The 19,815-nt window shown below is 36.1% G+C and overlaps 1 protein-coding gene across 3 annotated transcripts; it reads left to right on the top strand.

Annotated features, from left to right (window-relative positions):
* The first annotated feature begins 5,853 nt into the window (after positions 1-5,853).
* LOC114257732 (uncharacterized) lies at positions 5,854-15,270 on the top strand. 3 transcript variants are annotated; one of them, XM_028197516.2, is made up of 7 exons: positions 5,931-7,457; positions 7,733-8,943; positions 9,210-9,857; positions 10,254-10,781; positions 11,573-12,361; positions 13,313-13,813; positions 14,431-15,270. In XM_028197516.2, the coding sequence occupies exons 1-7, from the start codon at positions 6,251-6,253 to the stop codon at positions 14,845-14,847; spliced, it is 5,301 nt and encodes a 1,766-aa protein (XP_028053317.2). In that variant the 5' UTR covers positions 5,931-6,250; the 3' UTR covers positions 14,848-15,270. The 3 variants fall into 3 exon arrangements, with proteins under 3 accessions (XP_028053319.2, XP_028053317.2, XP_028053318.2); XM_028197517.2 differs by having other exon boundaries at positions 14,437-15,270; XM_028197518.2 differs by lacking the exon at positions 10,254-10,781 and having other exon boundaries at positions 5,854-7,457.
* Positions 15,271-19,815: the final 4,545 nt, after the last annotated feature.

The following is a 19,815-nucleotide window of genomic DNA, read 5'->3' on the forward strand; positions in this document are numbered from 1 at the left end:
GAAGATAATGTTAAGCCGACGTGTGATCATCTGTTGAAATTTGCAGCAATTTACAGGTTGAGGTAAAAGCTAAGTATATTGTTTAAACACTTGTTGAAATTTGTAGCAATTTAACAAGTTGATCATTGTTATAACTTGAGAAAAATTTACAGTATATGTTAACACTTGTTGAAATTCGCCACAATTTACAAATAGGTTAGACCGAGATTACTGTTTAAATACTTGCTGAAACTTGGAAAAAAGTTTGCAAAATTGACATTGAATAGTATATGTTTTACACTTGTTGAAACTTATGAAAAGATTGCAGGTCAGTATCTTGCCGAAGTAAAGCTTGTAGTTATTACACCCGAAATATGTAACCCCGAGAAGATTGCACAACCAAGAAAAGAAGTATGTAAATCATGCAAAATATTCTAAGTATAGAAACCACGCAGAAGCAATCAAAGAAAAGACAAAGATTCAAGCGTTAAGAAAAGGAAAGCTGAGTTAACATTTACAAAATTGGGAGGCATATCGGCCACGTAAAAGCTTACATTGTTCAGAAAAAAGATAAAGGAAAAAACAAAATACAAGTAAGCAAAAGAAAAACATAAAGCTAAGGGTCTTCTCCTCCAGATTGTTAGATTTGGAGATCAGATACAACCTCGGCCTCCTTCTCTGCCACTATTTCGGCGTCAATTTCCTGAAGAGTTTGTTCGACAGTCTTAACCTCGGAAGGGATGTCGGCTAGAATAGTGTCAGGAACAGCTTCGGGGATAACCTCATCACCTTATTCATCTTGAGTCAAGTCAAGGACTTACTCATTCTGAGGAGGGGACTTAGCCCTATCAGCATCATTTGGTTTTCTGACCAAAGCTTCATCCTCTTCCTCATCGGCATCCTCAGACTCAGATTCAGATTCTCCTCCAGGTTGACTTGATGGAGGAGGAGGGGAGAACGGCAGAGGAATAGCATCGGCATTGCGGAAGGGTGAGTCAGTAGGAAGATCAAGTTTCTTTATCAGGGACATCCAACCAAGGGAGAAGCCCCTGTTACATGCCTGCCTGACTTGAAGATTATACTTCTCAGTAACGTCGGCCATACCCTGGGCGTAGGCCTTTTCGTCGGCCGCCTTGATTTCGACATCTTTAGTAGATAAAGCATCTTGAAGTTCCTTTTCCGCCTGGGCCCTTTTGTCCTCGGCCTCTCTCTTCTCGGCCTCAGCAACCTTTCTAATAGCCTCGGCAGATTCAGCCTTTTCCTCGGCAAGGGTTTGGGCTTTGGTGGCAGCCTCAGCCTGGTCTTCTAGTTTTTTCATCTTTAATTGAAGAGATTTGTTTTCCTTTTTAAGGACAGAAACCTCTCTCCTCAGATCAACCAACTTTGTCCTGTTTTCAAAAGCTTGCATTGAAAACGAATGGACATGCTGAATGGCCTGAAAGAAAACAGAAGTGTTAGAAAATATTTTAAGTATGAAACAGAAAGAAAGTAGAAAATTCCAAGCAGGAACACTTACTTGAACGGAGTGCTGGAGCATTAGAGCGTAATTCTCATACTCACTGTACTCAGTATTTCGCTCGAGGTCACCCGGAAGAAGCAACGCCGTGCTGAGGGCAACGTCGACATTTATGTCGTCGGCACTTTCACTGGACATAATTGGCCTGTCTTCCAAAGTAATTTTGGGAGCCCAAGGGACATCCGGTTTCTTGGACCCCGAGGTAGTAGCTGAGGCCGATCTTGGTTTTTTTGTCTGTGTGGACTCAGAGGGTGGGTTTTCAGCAGACCTTTTTGCAGAAGTAGAAGAAGTCTTCTTATTCTCAGCCAGTTTAGAGATGGGCAGAGCATTCTCAGCCTCAACCTCAGTAGCTTTGGCCTTGGGCTGAGCTTTTTTTTATTCTTTTTGGCTTTGGTGGGTGCATGGTTTGCGTCGGTTGAGCGTCAACATCCGTGGGAAGGTCGGCTAGGAGATCTTGGGCAACAGGCTTCGGGCGACCCATCTCAGCAGTTTTGACGAGTCGTCGCCGACGCTTTCTTTCTGGTATTGGGATTAAGTATGGGGCTGAAGTTGATGGTTGGTCGGCTGGATTAGAGGTTGATCCTTGGTCTGCCCGAGATGTTGATACTGTTTGTAGAGTGGTAGCAGAGGGAGGAGATAGGCTCTTCTTCTTTCTTTTTGGGACGTCGGGCAGTGTGGATTTATATGTCGGAATAAAGTTCAGAAGGAGAGGTGCTTTTCTTTTGTGGACAGGCAAGTCCAGGAGCCTTTTCAGATCCTTGCTAAGAACGTAGGATTGGCGAAAGTCTTTCGGTAAATTACGAACGTCTGCAAAAAGAAACAAACATTAGAAACAGATTAGATATTGAAGACTTGAAAAGAAACAACTAAGTAAAAAAAAAAACACTGGGCTCTTACCCTTGCCCTCTTTAACCGTTCGAGGAAGAGGGTATAGATGGACATCTTCGTCTGGAGCAAATTCCCAATTTCCAGAGACAATGAAGTAGTCATCTCCAGCCCCCTTGTTGGAGTCTGGGAGGTCGGCTACGATTTTGAATTTAGTAGACCTCGGCTTGAGGTAATAGACGTAACCTTTTTCCTTCAGGCTAAGGGGGCACATGGTGTAATAATATTGTATGTCGGCAAGGGTGATTCTAACGTTTTCTTGTCTGGCTAAGGCGATGATACCAAAAATTACTCGATAGGAGTTTATAGTAAGTTACATAGGGTTCAGCTTATAATAATGCAGAATCTCGCGAAAAAGAATGTTAAGTGGAAGCCGAAGTCCATATTCAGTAAATGCTACAATAGGGAGAGATATGGTGTTTTCGGTAGGCATGATGGAGTCATCATCCCCAGCCAGTTTTAGGTGAACATCGGCAGGGACGGAGAACTCCTGCCTAAAGTACTCAAGTTTGGACGGGGTATCAACCCTATGTCTCCACATACCCATAACGTCGGCCTAAAGACAGAAAGCTAGGTTTCAGAAAGAAGGTGGTCTTAAGGGGTTATCAGGACCTCGGCAAAACCCTAGGAATATACTGGTAAGGGTTGTTTCAGTTTTCTCTAAAAATTGAAGGTTTTATAGACAATACCCAAAACTAAATCTATGGAGGCAAAGATTGAAAGCAAAAATTAAAGGCAGAAATCTAGAAAACAAGAAACAAAGAACGACGTTTCAGAAACAAAGAACAAAGGTATGGTTCTCAAAAGCGAAAGAAATACAGAAGTAAAAGGTCAAGAACAGTGGCAAGAAAAATATTGAAATAATGCAAATGCTCAAAATATGAGTGAAATCATGGAATAGACGCATCCAGATAAATAGTTCAGCAAAACGAAGGTTTGAACGGAGCAATAATGGCAGTAAGTAAACAAAAGTACATAGAAGAAATTGGGAATGAGAGGAACAGAGGCTTACCAGAACAAATGAAGCCGGGATGAAAGTCGCCAAAGTAAGGCAACGGTTGCAGACAAGATGGGACGACGAAAGCTTCACTGGAATGGAAGAATGAAGACGGTTGCAGAGCTTGGAGCTAGAGCAATGGCGGATTTTGAGAAAGTTTAGAGAGAGAGAGAGCCAGAAAATCGAAATGCAAAAGTAAAGAAATGAAGATGGAAAGAAAAGTTTTATCAAAAACTTGAAACGACGGCAAATCAGGGCATTTATTGCGCCTGGAGGAACGTATGCGTCAGACGGCGCAGACAGGTGAAAGACGGCTTACAAGCGCGTCACAGACACGGGCCAATGACGATAGAACACGAAGGGGGAACGATTGAAAAGAAATGCATGACAACTCATGCGCGTGAGGGAATTTGTTTGAGTTCTTGTTCTCTGATGAAGGCATGTCGGCCTAAAATGAATGATCTCGGCCGAAGAGTTCTCACGCTGAGGTACTGGAAGAAAATACAAATATAGGTTCCATCACCTCAGAATGCCGAGGTAATAGAACCTAGGGAGCAGTTGTGGGGATGTATTTTTCTGAATACCAACACGTGGCATGGTGACGCCGACGTGTCAGCCGAGGTGCCACGTGTCGTGGTAGTTATGCCGAGGTTATCTTTGGCGAGGCCGAGGTGATCTCCGAAGATATCGGAATCCAAGATAGGCGGATAAATGGATAAGGGGCAAGAATCCTAGATAAAAGAGAAGACTTTGCTAAGATAAGGATAAAACTCTTAGGGAGTTTATCTTTATCCCTTGAAGAGTCCAAAGTTGACATTGAATTGGAGTCCATAGAAGTCAGACTTCTAGTGGGACTTGAGTTGAGTAAACTATAAAAGAGAGGCACCCCCGTGGGTCTAAGGTACGCAGTTTTACACTCAAGCTTGTAAGTTTAGCACTTGATTATCTCTGAGAGATATACTGACTTGATCGTCGGAGTACCCCCGGGTAGAAGAGCCACCGCCGGAGCCTTTTCTTTCTGTTGCAGGTTCACTGAAGCCATCTATTCTGCCGGTGCTCTCCAGCTGATTATTAGGCAAACAGTGTGGTCAGAAAATCACCCACACACTTGCGATAGAGATCAAGCCATTATATAATTTTTGGACAAAAAAAACAAAATTACATATATAAAGCCACAAAGTTTGATGGTAATGTTGGGCCATTGGGGGCCCACTAAGGGTTCCGTTTTGATAATCCAAACCGTTAATATGTAGAACTCGTCGAGTAATATATGTCTGTAAAAAATCACGTTAATCGGATATCGTTAACTATATGATCAAATTAGTTTTGTATAAATAAAACGGATGATGTGATAGTTAACTGTTGAAAGATATCTGATCCAATCATATAGCTATCGATATCCGATCAACGTAATTTTTTACAGGCACATAACACTCGACGAGTTGTACATATTGAACGGTTCAGATTATTAAAATTGGACCCATGGTGGCCCCCACAGACCGACTATCACTATCCAAACACTTTGCCCCGACGGAGGCAATTATTTTATGTGTAAGACATGCTAGGGCAGCCGTATAGCTCTGTCAACTTTCTTCCACTATACACTTTATTTATACAATTTTTTATTATACTTTTTTTCGTAAAAGACAAAAAATTAACCCAAACATCTATTTTTTTTTTAATTTTTTAATTCAAAAAGATAAAAAATATACTTATTTAAGACACTCCAAACAATCCCTAAATCTATTCAATTGTAGGAATTTGGTGTCCAACTACGCATTTAAAGGCTTTTGTAAAAAGTTGATAATTGAAAAAACAGCCGTGATTCAGGGCCCGAAAACACGGGGCTCGAATGCCCCGTATTTCCATTTAAGGTAAAAAAAAAAAAAAAAAAAAGGAAAAAGAAAGTAAAAAAAAAAATAGTTTCCAGAAATAGAAATTAGGGGTATTAGGGGCAACTTTTTTAGGGCCACCAATCATTTTCCTTGAAAAAAAATAGAAGTAAAAAGTTATCCGTCCTCGATAATTAAAACGGTTTATTTCATTACATATCATTTGTGTATATTGATTATGAAAAAATATCATCAATTTTTTTAGACAAATATAATACAAAGATTAACATAAAAAAAATTCATAAACAATATATAAGAAAAACTCTACAAAATAAATGATTTAAACTATTGTGATCTATTGTAAATCAAAAAATGATTGAGACCTCTAAATTGTGAGTTTTAAAAGAGCTCTAACTTATGAGTCCCACTGTATAATTTGATATTTTGACCTTTATTTTTGTTTTTATTTTTTATTTTTAAAATTACCACATCACTGATGCTCTTATTAGATGGATAAATCCCACATGTCCAAACAACAGATAGACCGGAGGCAAACCCAGCCCTTTTTGGAAAACAAGCAACCGTGCGCAAACTGCTACTCTATCTACTACATTTTAAAATCAACAACCAACACCACTTCTCATGGGTACCTGCATTCTAATTTTGGCATTTTTTAATTTTTTATATCCATCTTTCAACTGCCACTTCAAAGATGGATCCCATTAAAACAGGAACAAAAAAATGGTAGACAAATCCTAAATTGCAGGATCTACTTAAACTGTCCGCCAAACAAAAAAGTTTTCTAAAAATTACCAACCCAAATCACTAGTATCAGAAACAAAACAAAGAAAAACCAGCCATTTTGATTGGTTTCCATTTTTATGTGAAGTAAAAGTTTTCTCCACATTGCTTTTGTTTGTTTTTTCAATGCATAATTTTGTTAGTTACAATGTATTTGGATTAGTTTGATTCCATTACAAGCATTGTTCTTGAAGAGTAAGATCAATACATGAGAAAGTAGATCAATTTAGAGAAATAAAGATGGGTCTTGACGTGAAGAACATACAAGTTTGTATATGGAGAGTTCTTCATTTTTTTGTTGTATCTTCTTGTACATTTGCAAAGAAATACCCAATTTTTTCGGGTATTTTGTTGTTCTTTTCCATTCTATACATGTTTCTTCTTCCTGTTTTCACCTTTCTAGTTTACACTTTGCCGATTCTCATCTTCATTGTTGTGGTTTTTAGACTCATTTTCCGTATTCATCAACAAAATTTAAGAAATGCAAAAGGGATTCCTTCCCAGAAACCGACTTTTGTTGAGGACAATATCGTAGTAGAAAACTCTTCCACACAACCCCTACCAGTTATACGACGAAATGTCAAAGAGAAAGACAAACAAGTGTTTATGCAGGAGGGTGTGGAAGAAAAAGATATGGTGTTTTCAGCTATTTCCAATGATGATTTGGTTGATAAAGCTGCTCTGATAGAGGAAAACGCGAAAGAAATACGAGAAGTGAAAGTGGATTCTGTGATTGATCGTGCTGAGAGTTTGATTGATGCTTCTCAAGGGTCAATGCCTGGACGTGGCAATGTATCTGAAGGAATGAGTGACAAATCCAATGGCGGTGGAGGTGAGTTAGAGGTTGAAAGTTCAGATGATGCGGAAGATGAAGATGAGGAAGAGGCACAAGAGGATGGAAACAAGGCTGTAGAATGGACCGAGGTTGATCAGAAAAATCTTATGGATCTCGGGATTTCAGAGATGGAAAGGAACAAGAGGCTAGAGAGCCTAATTGCGAAGCGAAGAGCAAGGAAATTGTTGAGTATACAGGTCAGAAGGACATTGATGAACATGGGTAGCAATGATCCTTGTAGCCAAATCGCTTCCATTCTCATACCAAAAGTTAACCATTTCCCTCCTAATAGTTCTGGTGAGGCTGCGGTTTCACCCACCCCTGGTTCAGCTCCATCTGTTTTGTTACCAATGCATAACCCTTTCGACCTTCCTTATGATCCTGAAGAGGAAAAACCTAATCTCATGGAGGACAATTTTGAAGAAGAGTTTGTGGCCGCTCCCCAAAAGGACATGATGTTTTGCAGACACGAGAGCTTCAGTTTGGGGGCTTTCTTCCCGGGGCCAGTAGAATTTGATCAAAGTCGGCGTGAAACTTTTTATTGTCCTAATTTTGATACCAAGCATAGGGTTGCCGAGATACCTGAATACTCCGGAATAAGAAAGCAATCAGGTAAATGAGGTCTAAATCCCTCTCCCCCCACCTCCTACACCTATTTTCTAAAATAAAAAAAAAAAAAATCAAAAAATAGTTCGGTGAAAAACATTATTAAAAAAACTCTCATGTATTTTTAAATTTTTTGGGGCAAAAATAATATTTGCAAATTAAAGATTATCTTTTTTTGTGTTTATTTATGTGAAAATAGTTTCTAATTTTTCAAAAAGAAAACAGAGGTTTTTCGTGTGCTATACAAACATGAGTCAATATGTTGCCAATTTGCCATGCAGGTAAGGAAGATCCCAGCAAGCAAATTGAACCAGAATCATCTCAAGAAGGTGAGTCCATGATGCACATTAACAGTTCTCGTGATCTTGACACACAACAAGGCCAAGCCTCTGAACAAGTATTCAATTTGGTTGACATTCATCATGAAGATGATAGGAGTGAAGTTGACACAGAGTCAAACTTAGTCAGAGATGCCAGTGGTGAGTCAAGCTCATCATCTTCATCAGATATGAATCCGCCATTCTCCGATGCTAACAAAGAACAAATCTTAAAATCCCTCAGTTTTTCAATTCGGAAGAACATAGATAGAGAGAATAATGCTTCAAGAAATGAGCTTTTATATGACGGCATTCCATCTTCATTTGAGAAGAAAGGACGGGGGGAACGCTTTTTTTGTGCAGATAATGGGTATGATCACAATCGTACACATTCCATAGCCTCTGACTTGCAAGTGGAGGTGTCAGACATTGGTTCACCTACGTTGACAGTTGATGAAACCATCTCACCTTCGGATGGAGAACATTTGATGTCTGATGGGGATGTGGATTTGGACAAGCAGACCACTTGTGGCGGTGAGGAAGTGTGGGTCGCCTCGTCTCAGCTATCCGAAGTGGACGAAAATGAGTCTAGATCAAGAGGAGTACATGAGGTTAGTCAGCAAGATCTTATAGAAGTCGGATTTTCAAGAAACAACAAGAAATCTGAGGATCTCATTGAATCAGACATGTTGCCAGAAAAAGTAGTTGACCAAGATTCCATAGACACTAGTGTGTCATCTTCAAAACTTGAAGTACCTGAGAGTAGTCAAGCCCATTTAATGGATTTTAATGGCAAAGCTCGTGATGAGGTCCAAGCACAACCACCAAGTGCAGAATTGTCAACTGAAAAATTGGCTTCATCAACACTTGAAGATGCACAACAATCAGCTGAGAAAACAGAGGTTCGCCCATCTCATTGTGTCAATTCTGTAGTTGAACAAGATTCCATTGACACAAGTGTGTCACCTTCAAAAACTGAATTACCTGATGGCAGTCAAGCCCATTTAATGGTTTTGAATGGCAAAGCTCATGATGAGGTCCAACCACCGAGTGCTTGTTCTTCAGAGGATTTGTCAACTGAAAAATTGGCTTTGTCAACACTAGAAAATGCACAACAATCAACTGAGAAATTACAGGCTCACCCATCTCACCATATTGATTCTGGAAAACCAGAGGTCAGTCAATTTCTTACATCTAATAGAGCAAATTCAAGAGTAATGTGGCACAATTCAAGCACATTTCGACTGTGTTTACTTGTAGGGGGAAACAAAAACCCAAAGAGCATATTCATCTGGCAAAAAAAATAAAAAAAAATGATCTTTTCTTTAATGTTATTGCATACAATTGTTTAGAATTGTTGTGTATATGATGTGCTTGTATGAAAGATAAAAATAGAAATGGTAATTGGACTAATCATTGTTCTTATCATGACACTAAACAGAAGCGATCTGATTCACCAGAGAAATCTACCCAGGAGGCGGATATCATTCACGATATGAATGATCAAGTAGTCTTTGCAAAAGATGACAGAGAAATCATGGAATTTATCAAAGACACATATGGTGAAGCCCCCATCTTGACCAAGCAAGAGGCTCCAGAGGACCTGTCAGTTCGTACCATGAACAATACAGAACCTGCTGAGATTACCGAAGGTGATTATGGACTTCCAGAAAGTGATCATTCAGATTCTACTGAATGTATTGAAGGAGAATTCAAAAGGCAAAGTGAACAGGGATCAAATTTGATTGGGAATAAGAATATCCAAGATAGAGAAGATGAACAGAGTGTTGTAGATGTTGGATCTTTTGGGTATAACTGGAATTCTACTGATCCAATTGCATCAGTAATGCAGCCAGAAATAATAGCCAAAGAAGGTCCTCCTGATTCAAGTTTATCCTTGCCCCCCACTTCTGTGACAGAGGGAAACGTTCCAATTAGTGAAGTCTCTTTGTCAGATTTTGATCACACAACACAAACGAAGGACCATCAATCAAGTGCAGATATGGTAGAGAATAATTTTTCGGATAAACTATTGCCTGAAAGCTCAATTCTAACAGTGTCTGATGATAGAGATCTTGAAAAACCTCAGGTAAGTCAACACAACCATAATGAATAATGATAATGTAAATGATTATACTACGATGGTAGACCATTACTAAGGCTTCAAAAGCTTTATTTTTGTAACTATAACTACCCAAAACAAAACAAAAAAAATAAATAAATAACATAAAAGGTTAAAAGAAAGTTGCATCATGCAGAATAGTATATCCCTTTCCCTTGTTTCTTTCATATTGTTACATTTTAGTGTGCATCAGTCTCCTAAAATATTCATACAAGTAAGGAATTAACAGATTTAAGTGTCGTTGATCAATTGAAACAACACAAATATCATTAAAGACGGGTATTGAAGAAACCAATTTAAAAACCTTACGAATAAATTATTTTAAAACCTATTTTGTCTGATAAAGTCCAATATGAACAACAGGGAGACCATCAGACCTTCTCGGAGTCATATAAACCAGTTGAAGAAAACGTAAATTCGAAGTCATCTGAAGATTTTGAAGCACAGCTTGAAAAGAAAGCTAAACATAAGGACTCCCCATCAAGGGAAATTGAGAAAATGGACATATCGGAATCAATTCAAGATAAAGAATGTGAACGAGGTGCTATGGATGTTGGCTTTTCTGGGGTTAGCCAGAGTTCTAGCGATCCCATTCCATCAGCCATGCTGCCAGAATCGATGGTTGAAAAAGTTCCTATTCCATTAAGTTCATCCTTGTCTCCTAAATATGACTCACACAAAATGGTTTCAATTGAGCAAACCTCCTCATCGTGCACTGATCCAGAGACGCACCTAAAGGTCCAAAATTCTGATGAACAGATGGCAGAAATTAATTCGTTGGACAATTTGCTACCTGAAAATTTAACTCCACTGGCCCCTCAAAATGCATTGAATTTGTCACTGGATTCAACAGCTAACCCATCTTATGGTAAAGATCATAAAGAACTTCGGGTTAGTCATTGTTCTGCAGTAATTAGCATAATTAAAATGTACACCAAGACAGTTTAACACTCGAGGAGATCAGACACTATGAATGTTGTATTTCTCTTTAGTATGTTAGATATTACTTCACTGTCTTTTTCACAGGTTAATCTCTCTTTCTCTCCCTCGTTCCCTCTCTTCCTCCCTCTCTCTCTCACACTCACACATGCATCCCACACCATGATGCACTGGATTTATTGGATGAACAACTACCTGAAAGTTTAACCCGATTGTGCATAAAAATGGAGTTATTTGGAGGGTTGAGTGGCCTACCTTCTGATAATAGAGATCTAAAAAAGTATAGGTTAGTCAACATTACAATAATAAACAGTGGATATGTTAGTTTGTAAATCTCTGTAAGCAAATCACTTGCTGAAGCTTGAGAAGTTCAAATGAAACAATAACAACAAAAGAAAAACAGGACCATTTTATAGATTATTTTGTTTTTAGCGTTTCCTGCGGATGAACCGCTTAATTTGTCAGCAGTAACTAATATCTCTGTTAGTGTAAAACTTGCACTTAAAATATCACAATTATCATAATTTAGAAGAATCTTAGATGGCCAGGTACGTTGGTAATGCTCATTTCTGGTAATTTGTTTTTTGCAAAATCAATATTTTATTTTTCTGTTTCCAATCTTAATGCATATAATGTCTTATATATGCTAAAAATGATTGTATGCGTGTGAGAGAAAGAGAATAAGAAGAGGAGAAAATCAAGATCCAAAAATTGATGATTTGTACGTGTTATGATTTGAACAGGAACCATCTAATCCTCCTAAAGAGTCTACCCAGGAGTTGAACTCCATTTCCGGTGTGAATGATTCAGAAGTCCCTGCCAATGATGACATGAGAAATTTGAAAACCATCGATGACGTAAATAGTGAATCCCACATATTGCCCAAGGAAGCAAATGCAGGGGCCCTCTCAAGAATACCTGAGGAAAGAATATCAAATTCTATTGACATTGAGTATATTGAAGGCCAATCTGGAAAAAGGGGTGAAGATCAAAACATGTTGGAGTCATATAAACCAATTGCGAATGATTATGAAGGAGAGCATTCAAATCAGGCTGACTTTGAAAATATAGCAGTGACTTCAAACTCAGTTCAGAACAATGACATTTTGGAATCACCTGAAGAAAGTGAACAAAAAATTGTAGAAATTGGAATATATGGGGTTTGCCCAAGTACTGATGGACCCATTGCATCGGTTATGCTGACAGGAACTGCAGAAAGTGGACTATTTGGGTTTAACCAAAGTTTGATTAGTGATCCCAGTCTACCAGCTTTGATGCCAGAAATCATGGTTGAACATGTTCCCATCATCACAAGTTCATCCTCGTCACCCAAGTCTGTGTTACAGGAAAATTTCCCTATTGATCAAGCCTCCATATCAAGTTTTGATCAGGAGACACACAGGGGGGTCCCACAATCTGAAACAGAGATGGAAGAAAATAATCTGTTGGATGGGTTTCCACCAGAAAATTTAACAGCGACTATGCCTAAAAATGCACTGCATTTGATGGAAGATTCAACAGGCAATTTGCAGGTTAGTCAATACCATCTAGGATAGTTAAAACATGAACAAAGCCACTTTGAGGCTTGGGAGTTTTTTTGGCCATATATCTTTATGCTTGTTAACAATAATTACTGTGTTGCACTCAATGGCGACTCTAGGAATTTAAGTCAATGGTGTCAATTGAAAGGCAAAAATATCTAACGAAAACAAAAAATATATATTGTATTTTATATTATAAAATATTTTAAAGAAAAAAATAAGCCAAGATTAATTTTTATGTAGGTTCAATGTCCCACTTGAAAAAAACATAAAAGTTAGCTTTTAAAATTATGGAGTTTTATATTAATGCTTAAAATGCTTTGAATAAGTTGTAATGCTTTATTTGATTTATTGGAATGAGATAAAATGGAATGTAATGATCATTCATTTAGCTTCCTTATGGAATGATCATCCCCTTACAATAGTGAATAATTATTCCATTTGTAATGTAATTTTCATTAATTATTTAGTCAACCAAACATAGCAATGAATATTTTGATAGAATAATCATTCCATTTCCTTTATTCTAATAGTGTTTGGTACAATGTGATATGTTGAAATTGATTTGTAAATAATTAATAAGCCTAAAAATTTGTGGGTTCAAAGTCACTTTTTTAGTGGGGTCAGTTATGATAACACATTTCTAAAACAAAAATTATATGCAAAGTAAAATAAATTTTTTCTTCTATTGAGGGGGTTCAAGTGACACCACAAGCTATGCTGTGGCGTCGCCCCTGGTTGCACTCTCTCTCTCTCAACACACACACAATCACGGACAAGCCCACTCAAATTTTTCTATCAGTTCAAATTTTATTTTCTTCCTTCTTATTTTTTGACGTGTTAACGAGATCACATGTATTTAACTAATTGCACATATTACGTTATGCAAAAAGAAAAAAAAGATAGATAAACTAATATATGCATTCCTGTGGCAATTAACAGGAACCACCCAATTCTCATGGGAAGTCCACCAAAGAAGACAGCCTCAATTGTAATATAAACGATTCAACGAGTAATGAGAATGAAGAAAAATTGGACTCAAAATCTGTTGAAGAAGACGAAGGGCAGCAAAAATTATTAATCAAGCAGGAGGCTCTTGCTGATCCAATGGCACCGTCTGATGTAACCAATATTGAAGGTCCTGGAGGCAGACTTGAACAATTGACTAACACTGGAGATGTTATTGGCAAGTCAAAACCAATGGAACCAAATGAGAATTCAGGAACCACTAAAAGAATTGAAGAGTTTGAAGAATCAATGAAATCTAATGATGTTGGAGGCCCATCAATGCCAACTAACAGCAAAGATAACTTCGAAGCCAGTGAAGTTGTTGAAGGCAAATCCAAAAATTTGACTGCGTTTGAAGCAAATGATGTTTGTCTATCCAAACCAGAAGATCAAATTGACGATTCAATTATTTCTTTAAATTCTAAAGAAAGAGAGGTAAAATGATGTTGAACAGTTGGTTCTGTTGTGTGTGTGTTGTTAATTGAAGAATATAAAGTAGTATCTTTTCTCTTGCTCTCTGGTTGCAACCAAAAGTTCAAAGGTTTAGGGATGGGGGTACTAAGCCATGAAAAATATACTTAATCTTAAAACTATCTTACACCAAAGAGATTTTTAATTACACTAAAGTTAATTTTCTTTTTCTCCATCTTTAGCATATAAGCTCCTAGTTATCTCTATGCTACTGTCACATATAGTGGCTCAAAATCCTTTGTCCCTAAATCCCGTTGTCTCAATATACTCTCAGCTGTAGGGTCATGGAATGTGTAAATATACTTAGTATTATAATACTATGTATGTTTACAAATAGTTGGGAGTGCATTGAGACAAAAGGACATACGGATTTGGGGACAGAAGATTCATTGCTGACATATAGTAAACAACTATACTTAATTATAGTTTATTTCGCTTCAAATATTTATTTTTATTTATTTGTTGCCTCCATGGTAGTTGATTTTTTATGCAACTTTTTTATAATAATAAAGAAAAAAAATTGATTTTGTTAATTGATAGGGATAATAGATTCACATTTGTAACTTTGTGACACTGGACAGGAACAGTCTAGAGCTGATCCGGGGAGGTCGATTGGGGAAGACAATATAATTTCCAATGAGAATGAGTCGGTACTCAATGCCAAGGTTGGTGAGGAGGACTTGGGATCTAGTGTTGGTGACACTGAAGCTGAATCCCAAAGATTAATGAGATCAGTGGATTTTGCTGAACAATCAGAAAAGGAAGAAGTAGTTGATTCAAGTACTATCGAAAATGATGAAGGCAAATCCAATAAACCGACTGAATCTGAACCTACGGTGAGGAATGATGACTTACACAACACCAAAGATACTGAAGACAATAGAAAATCAATTGATCATGAGAATGTCATGCCCAAGACTGGTCAGGGCAGTGATGGATTGGACCATCTAGCAAAAAGCAAAGGCAAAACCAAAGATTTGATTAAAGATGATGTTTAGTAGCATAATCTGTCAACCACAACTTTAAAACCATCGGGATCATGAGGAAATGATCACAACACAGAGGCAGAAAACAAATACAGAGAAGAGCCTGCATGATTTGAAAAGGTTGAAAATGTCATGTTCCGAGCCTTTTTTTTTTTTTTTTCTTCTTTTGGAGCCAAAAGTACTGATTGACCACAGTAAGTCTGCTAATCAATTGTTGTTCACAGGAAATAGTGAGATGGGTAGAAATCAGAAGTCCTCTGATTTTGGTTCTTAATGTTTTGCATTTTGACCTCTGAAATTTGCTAAAGCTTCATAGAAAGAAGCCATTGTCGAGAATTTCTTAATGCTGTATTTTGTAGTTTTATAAATAGTAAATATTGGAAGTTTTTGTTTACAAATATAATACTCAATAATAATAGAGTTGTTTGTTACAATTTATGTGAGATGTGTATATATATATTTTTAGAATGTATGCTAAATTGTTTGATGCACCTTTCACTTGTAATTTATTAGGTAAAAATAACTTAAATAAGTTAAAAAAAATTGATTTTCTAAAAATTGAAATGAAATGTTTTTTTATGTTAAAGTGAAAATATGTTAACTTTTACTTTCTAATTATTAAGGACTCATTTGTTAACACTGTGAGTTTCCTATTTATGTTTTCAAAAAACAGGAAACATGTTTTTTGTTTTATTTTGTTAAAAACAAAAATAAAAAACTTGTTTGGTATGTAAAAATAGTTTGAAAACAAATTTTAAAACAATAGAAAAATATATTTGGTTAGTTGTCAAAAGTGGTGGCCGATCGTTGAGGATGAATGTATGGATGTGATGAGTGACGGTGGGAGGTGGCTGAAGTTGGTCGCCAAAGGCATCACCGGCCTTGGACTAAGGCCATTGAGGCATGTGCCGTAGGCACAAAAAAATTGGCCCAAAACAGGGTCTCCAAATTTAGAAAAGTATTATAATATATTACAAATATAAATAGGCCCAAATTATTTTTGTTATTTTAGGGCCAATCTAAAGGACCCAAAAATATTTTGTCAGGCCATATTTGTTTATGAATGTGGTTTGGTCCAATTGAAATTAAAATATATACAAAATGTTAGTGGCCCTTTAATGAAAAATACTACATACACATACAAAATATTGGTGGCCCAAAATCGGCATCCTAATTTTTATTTTTTTTTACCTTCTTTCTTTATCAGATTTTAGTGGAATAAATAAATTTGTCTTAATTTTTTTCACCTTCTTTGTTTATCAGATTTTAATGAAATAAACAATAAATTCAATCTTAATCACACTCATACATAATATATTCAATAAATAACAATGCAACCATACTTATAAACAACATATTCAATAAATTACAATTAATTCAATTCACATCCAATACATTTTACTGAATAAAGTTTTCCTAATTTTGAAATTTTTTTTTTCTTTGTATGAATACATTTTAATATCTATTTTTATATTAATCGGTAGAGTAATTTTTTTTTCTTTGTAAATATAGGTCTCCATTTTTATTTCACCATAATCCCTTGAAAACTCAAGTGGCCAAAGGTCATGAGTTGGCAGGAGGGTCGTCACAAGATTGCCAAAGTTTACGGGTGGCTCAAGGGCTGCCAATAGGTTATCAAAAGTCACAACAATAATTAGCTGGTTGCTAAAGAATGATCGCCAGCAATCAGTGGTGGTAGGTGGTGGCAGGAGGTAGTAGAAGGAAAATGGGTCAGTGCTGTGTTAAAAGTACAGTAATAACCGTAATGCTTTTATTTGAGGTGTATTATGGACTTATTTTTATAATTCAAATCGTCATTTTGTAGGGTTTGTTCAGTACTTCGTGCCTATCAAAAATCATATTAATTAGATATCAGTAACTATATGATCGAATTACATATTGTTTATGCTATTTTTCAAAATAAAAACTTATTATTTATTTTTTTGGTTATTGATCATATAGTTATTGATATCCGATTAATATGATGTTTGTTAGGCATGAAGTACTTAATAAACCTTACAAAGTGATGGTTTGGATTATAAAAATAATGTCATAATACACCTCAAATAGAGACACCATAGTTTTAGCATAACAGTGACCCCTTTTCCAGAAGTAGGAGTGGGAGGATAACGTGAAAATTTATTTTTAAAATAAATGAAAATAATATTTAAAAAAAAAAGAAGACAAAAACAAAAATAGAAAATAGAAACACAAAGTGGGTGTTTGGGAAATGGATTTTTTTGTAGTTTTTTTAGTTGTAGGATATTATTGGAGAAAAAAAAATTGTGTTTTGGAAGATAGTTAGTTTTTTTTATGGTTGGATGTGATATTTATGAGAGAAAAAGTGAAATGATTATGGAGTTTGATGTGATATTTTGTTTGGATTTATTTTTTTTGATTTTATAAAACATTTGTCTTGAAGTGAAAAAAACCCCAAAAACTAAGTTCCCAAACACCCCCCAAAAAGGATCCTAATTTTTTTATATGATTGCACTATGTTATAGCATCTCTAACATTGAATCAAAGGTTTCATCAATTCGAGTAAAAATTTGATGTTATCATCTACTCCAAGTCTCCAATGCCAAAACTTAAATTTTCATAAGATTTTTTTACAAACTCAATTGTTCGGGAGGATGTCCTAGAGGCTATGAAGCACAGATACGAGTATGAGTACCGGTACTGGTACAATATGAGTACGCTGATATGGTGTAATTCAAAAAAAAAAAAAAAGATTACAGGTATGCCTTGATACGCTTGTAAAAAAAAATATTTATTTCTAATTTAGACTAATAAAAAAATTAATTAAATAGTTTAATTTGTCAAGGTCCAAACTACAATTAACATTTAATGTCAAAAGTAAAAGTATAAATCAAAACTAAATGGCAATATATTAAATAACTTACAAACCATAGTTTAATTTTAAAATCATGCTAAGCATAAAATAAAAAATAAAAAAGAAATATAGTGAAAGGAGTTTTATTTCTGTAGTATAAGAAAATATTATATTAACATAGGTACAGTATGGCTTAGGTATAGAGTAAGAAAATATTATTTCAATAGAGGTACAGTATGACTTAGGTATATATTAGGTACGTCTGGACAAGCAAAAAATTAATAAAAAAAATTTTGAGCACGTATTTCATCTACCCAATACATAGTAGAAGCACCATACGAGATACCATACGCCGATAAGTACTCAATACGGATACGATATATTTTTTCGAAATACTCATATTTCATGGCTTGGAGGTCAACTGTTACAGCATCTCCAACCACATCCTCTTCTCAAGAGGATGGAAATAATATTTTTTATTCAAAAAGTAAATATAGAGGAGGTCACTATTCATTCAAACTCCAACTACAAACCTTCATCTTTTTCATTCAAACTCCAATCAAAAAGTAATTTTTGTTCATTAATAAATATTTAATTTAAAATTTTTTGTAAAACATATTTAATATTATACTCATTTTAAAGGTATGATTTTATACTTTTTATTGATGTCATTTTTATAAAAATTAAATTCACACATTAAAAGTTATTTCGAATATAATTAAGAAATATAGAGTGAATAGTGTTTTAAAGTCTCCTCAATTTTTTCATCCTCCCTCTATATTTGGAGGATAAACTCATCCTATGGAGGAGGATATAGAGGATGGGTTGGAGTTGTTTTTTGAGAGGATCCTCCATATTTGAAGATATGGAGGATGGATTGGAGATGCTCTTAGTAAAACTTATTTCCCTCTAATCGATTGACACACAAGTTGTTTGGGAGGAGATCCTGCCGGTCATCTGGCGTTCGGATCCTCTAGAGTATTTTTCCCTGAAGTGATCTCTAAAGTAGTTCTTTATAGCACGACATCTGTCCCACTAACGGAGCTGATGGCTGAGATCAATCACCCATCAAAACAACGTCGTTTTGGTGGGGGATAAAGGACCAAAAAAAAATCTATTGCAGATTTCCAGATTGCCCAAACCCACACCACCCACTGTCGCCCCCTTCTCTGCTCCTTCCCCTCTTCTCTCTCATCTTCTTTTTTTTCTTCTTCATGTTCTTCATCTGAGAAAAGTTGGAACATTGTTTTGGCTTCAGGAATTGTTCTATGGTTTGCTCTGTGCATGCCTTCAGGAATATCAAAAGTTGGAACATTGTTTTCTATGTTCTTCTTTTATTGTTTATTGTTTCGATTGGTTGAAAAGTTGGCCCCTGTGTTTATGTTTTTGTAATACTTTCGAGGTTTTTGATTGCTAGCTAAGTTGGAGGAGAGAAGAGGAGCGGCGGCCGATCGGCGGCATGAGAAGGAAAGAAGAAGGAAGAGGAAGAAGAGAAAGAGAGGTGGGAAAGGGGCCAGATTAATTGCTTTTCATTTTATGTTTCAAACAAAAATAAATTGAATCATCAATTTGTTTGACATCAAACCCAGATTTGAAAATTTGAAATCAAACCCACAGAAAATTTGGGTCATCAATTGTTTTTTTAATTACTTTCCAACCAAAATCAAGATTTCGGCTTTCATTTTGTACTGCTTTTGGCGGCGAACTCCTGGGTTTCTTGCTCAACCCCTCCTCTCTCTCCTTCTCCTCCTCCTCCTCTCTCTCTCACTTACAGTTTCGTTCTGAAAACTGAGGGAATATATATATATTTTTTGAATTCTATCACCAAAATGACGTCGTTTTTAAGAGGAATTGATCTCAGCCCTTGGTTACTCTAGTGGGATAGGTATCGTGCTATAAAGAACTACTCTAGAGATCACTTCAGGAAAAAATACTCTAGAGGATCCGAACGCGGTCACCTGGCCTCTTGGTAAGCAATGATTACCTGTAAAATTTTGATTTACATTGAAAGCTTCCTTCATTTTAATAATTTTTTTTTGTTATCTCATCATTTTATATGAATTTGATAAAAAAAATTAAAACTGAAAAGATTAATATTTGTTATGAATTTTAAATTTAATGAAAGATTAAGGTTTCGTTTGGAATAA

Source organism: Camellia sinensis, chromosome 14 (assembly GCF_055761805.1).
Source record: "Camellia sinensis isolate YWXY chromosome 14, ASM5576180v1, whole genome shotgun sequence".
Taxonomy (NCBI): Eukaryota; Viridiplantae; Streptophyta; class Magnoliopsida; order Ericales; family Theaceae; genus Camellia; species Camellia sinensis.

Coding starts and splice junctions, on each gene's coding strand:
- LOC114257732 (XM_028197516.2), top strand. CDS start 6,251: ATGGGTCTTGACGTGAAGAACATACAAGTTTGTATATGGAGAGTTCTT. Junction 8,944..9,209: donor TTGATTCTGGAAAACCAGAG/GTCAGTCAATTT, acceptor GACACTAAACAG/AAGCGATCTGATTCACCAGA. Junction 9,858..10,253: donor GAGATCTTGAAAAACCTCAG/GTAAGTCAACAC, acceptor TATGAACAACAG/GGAGACCATCAGACCTTCTC.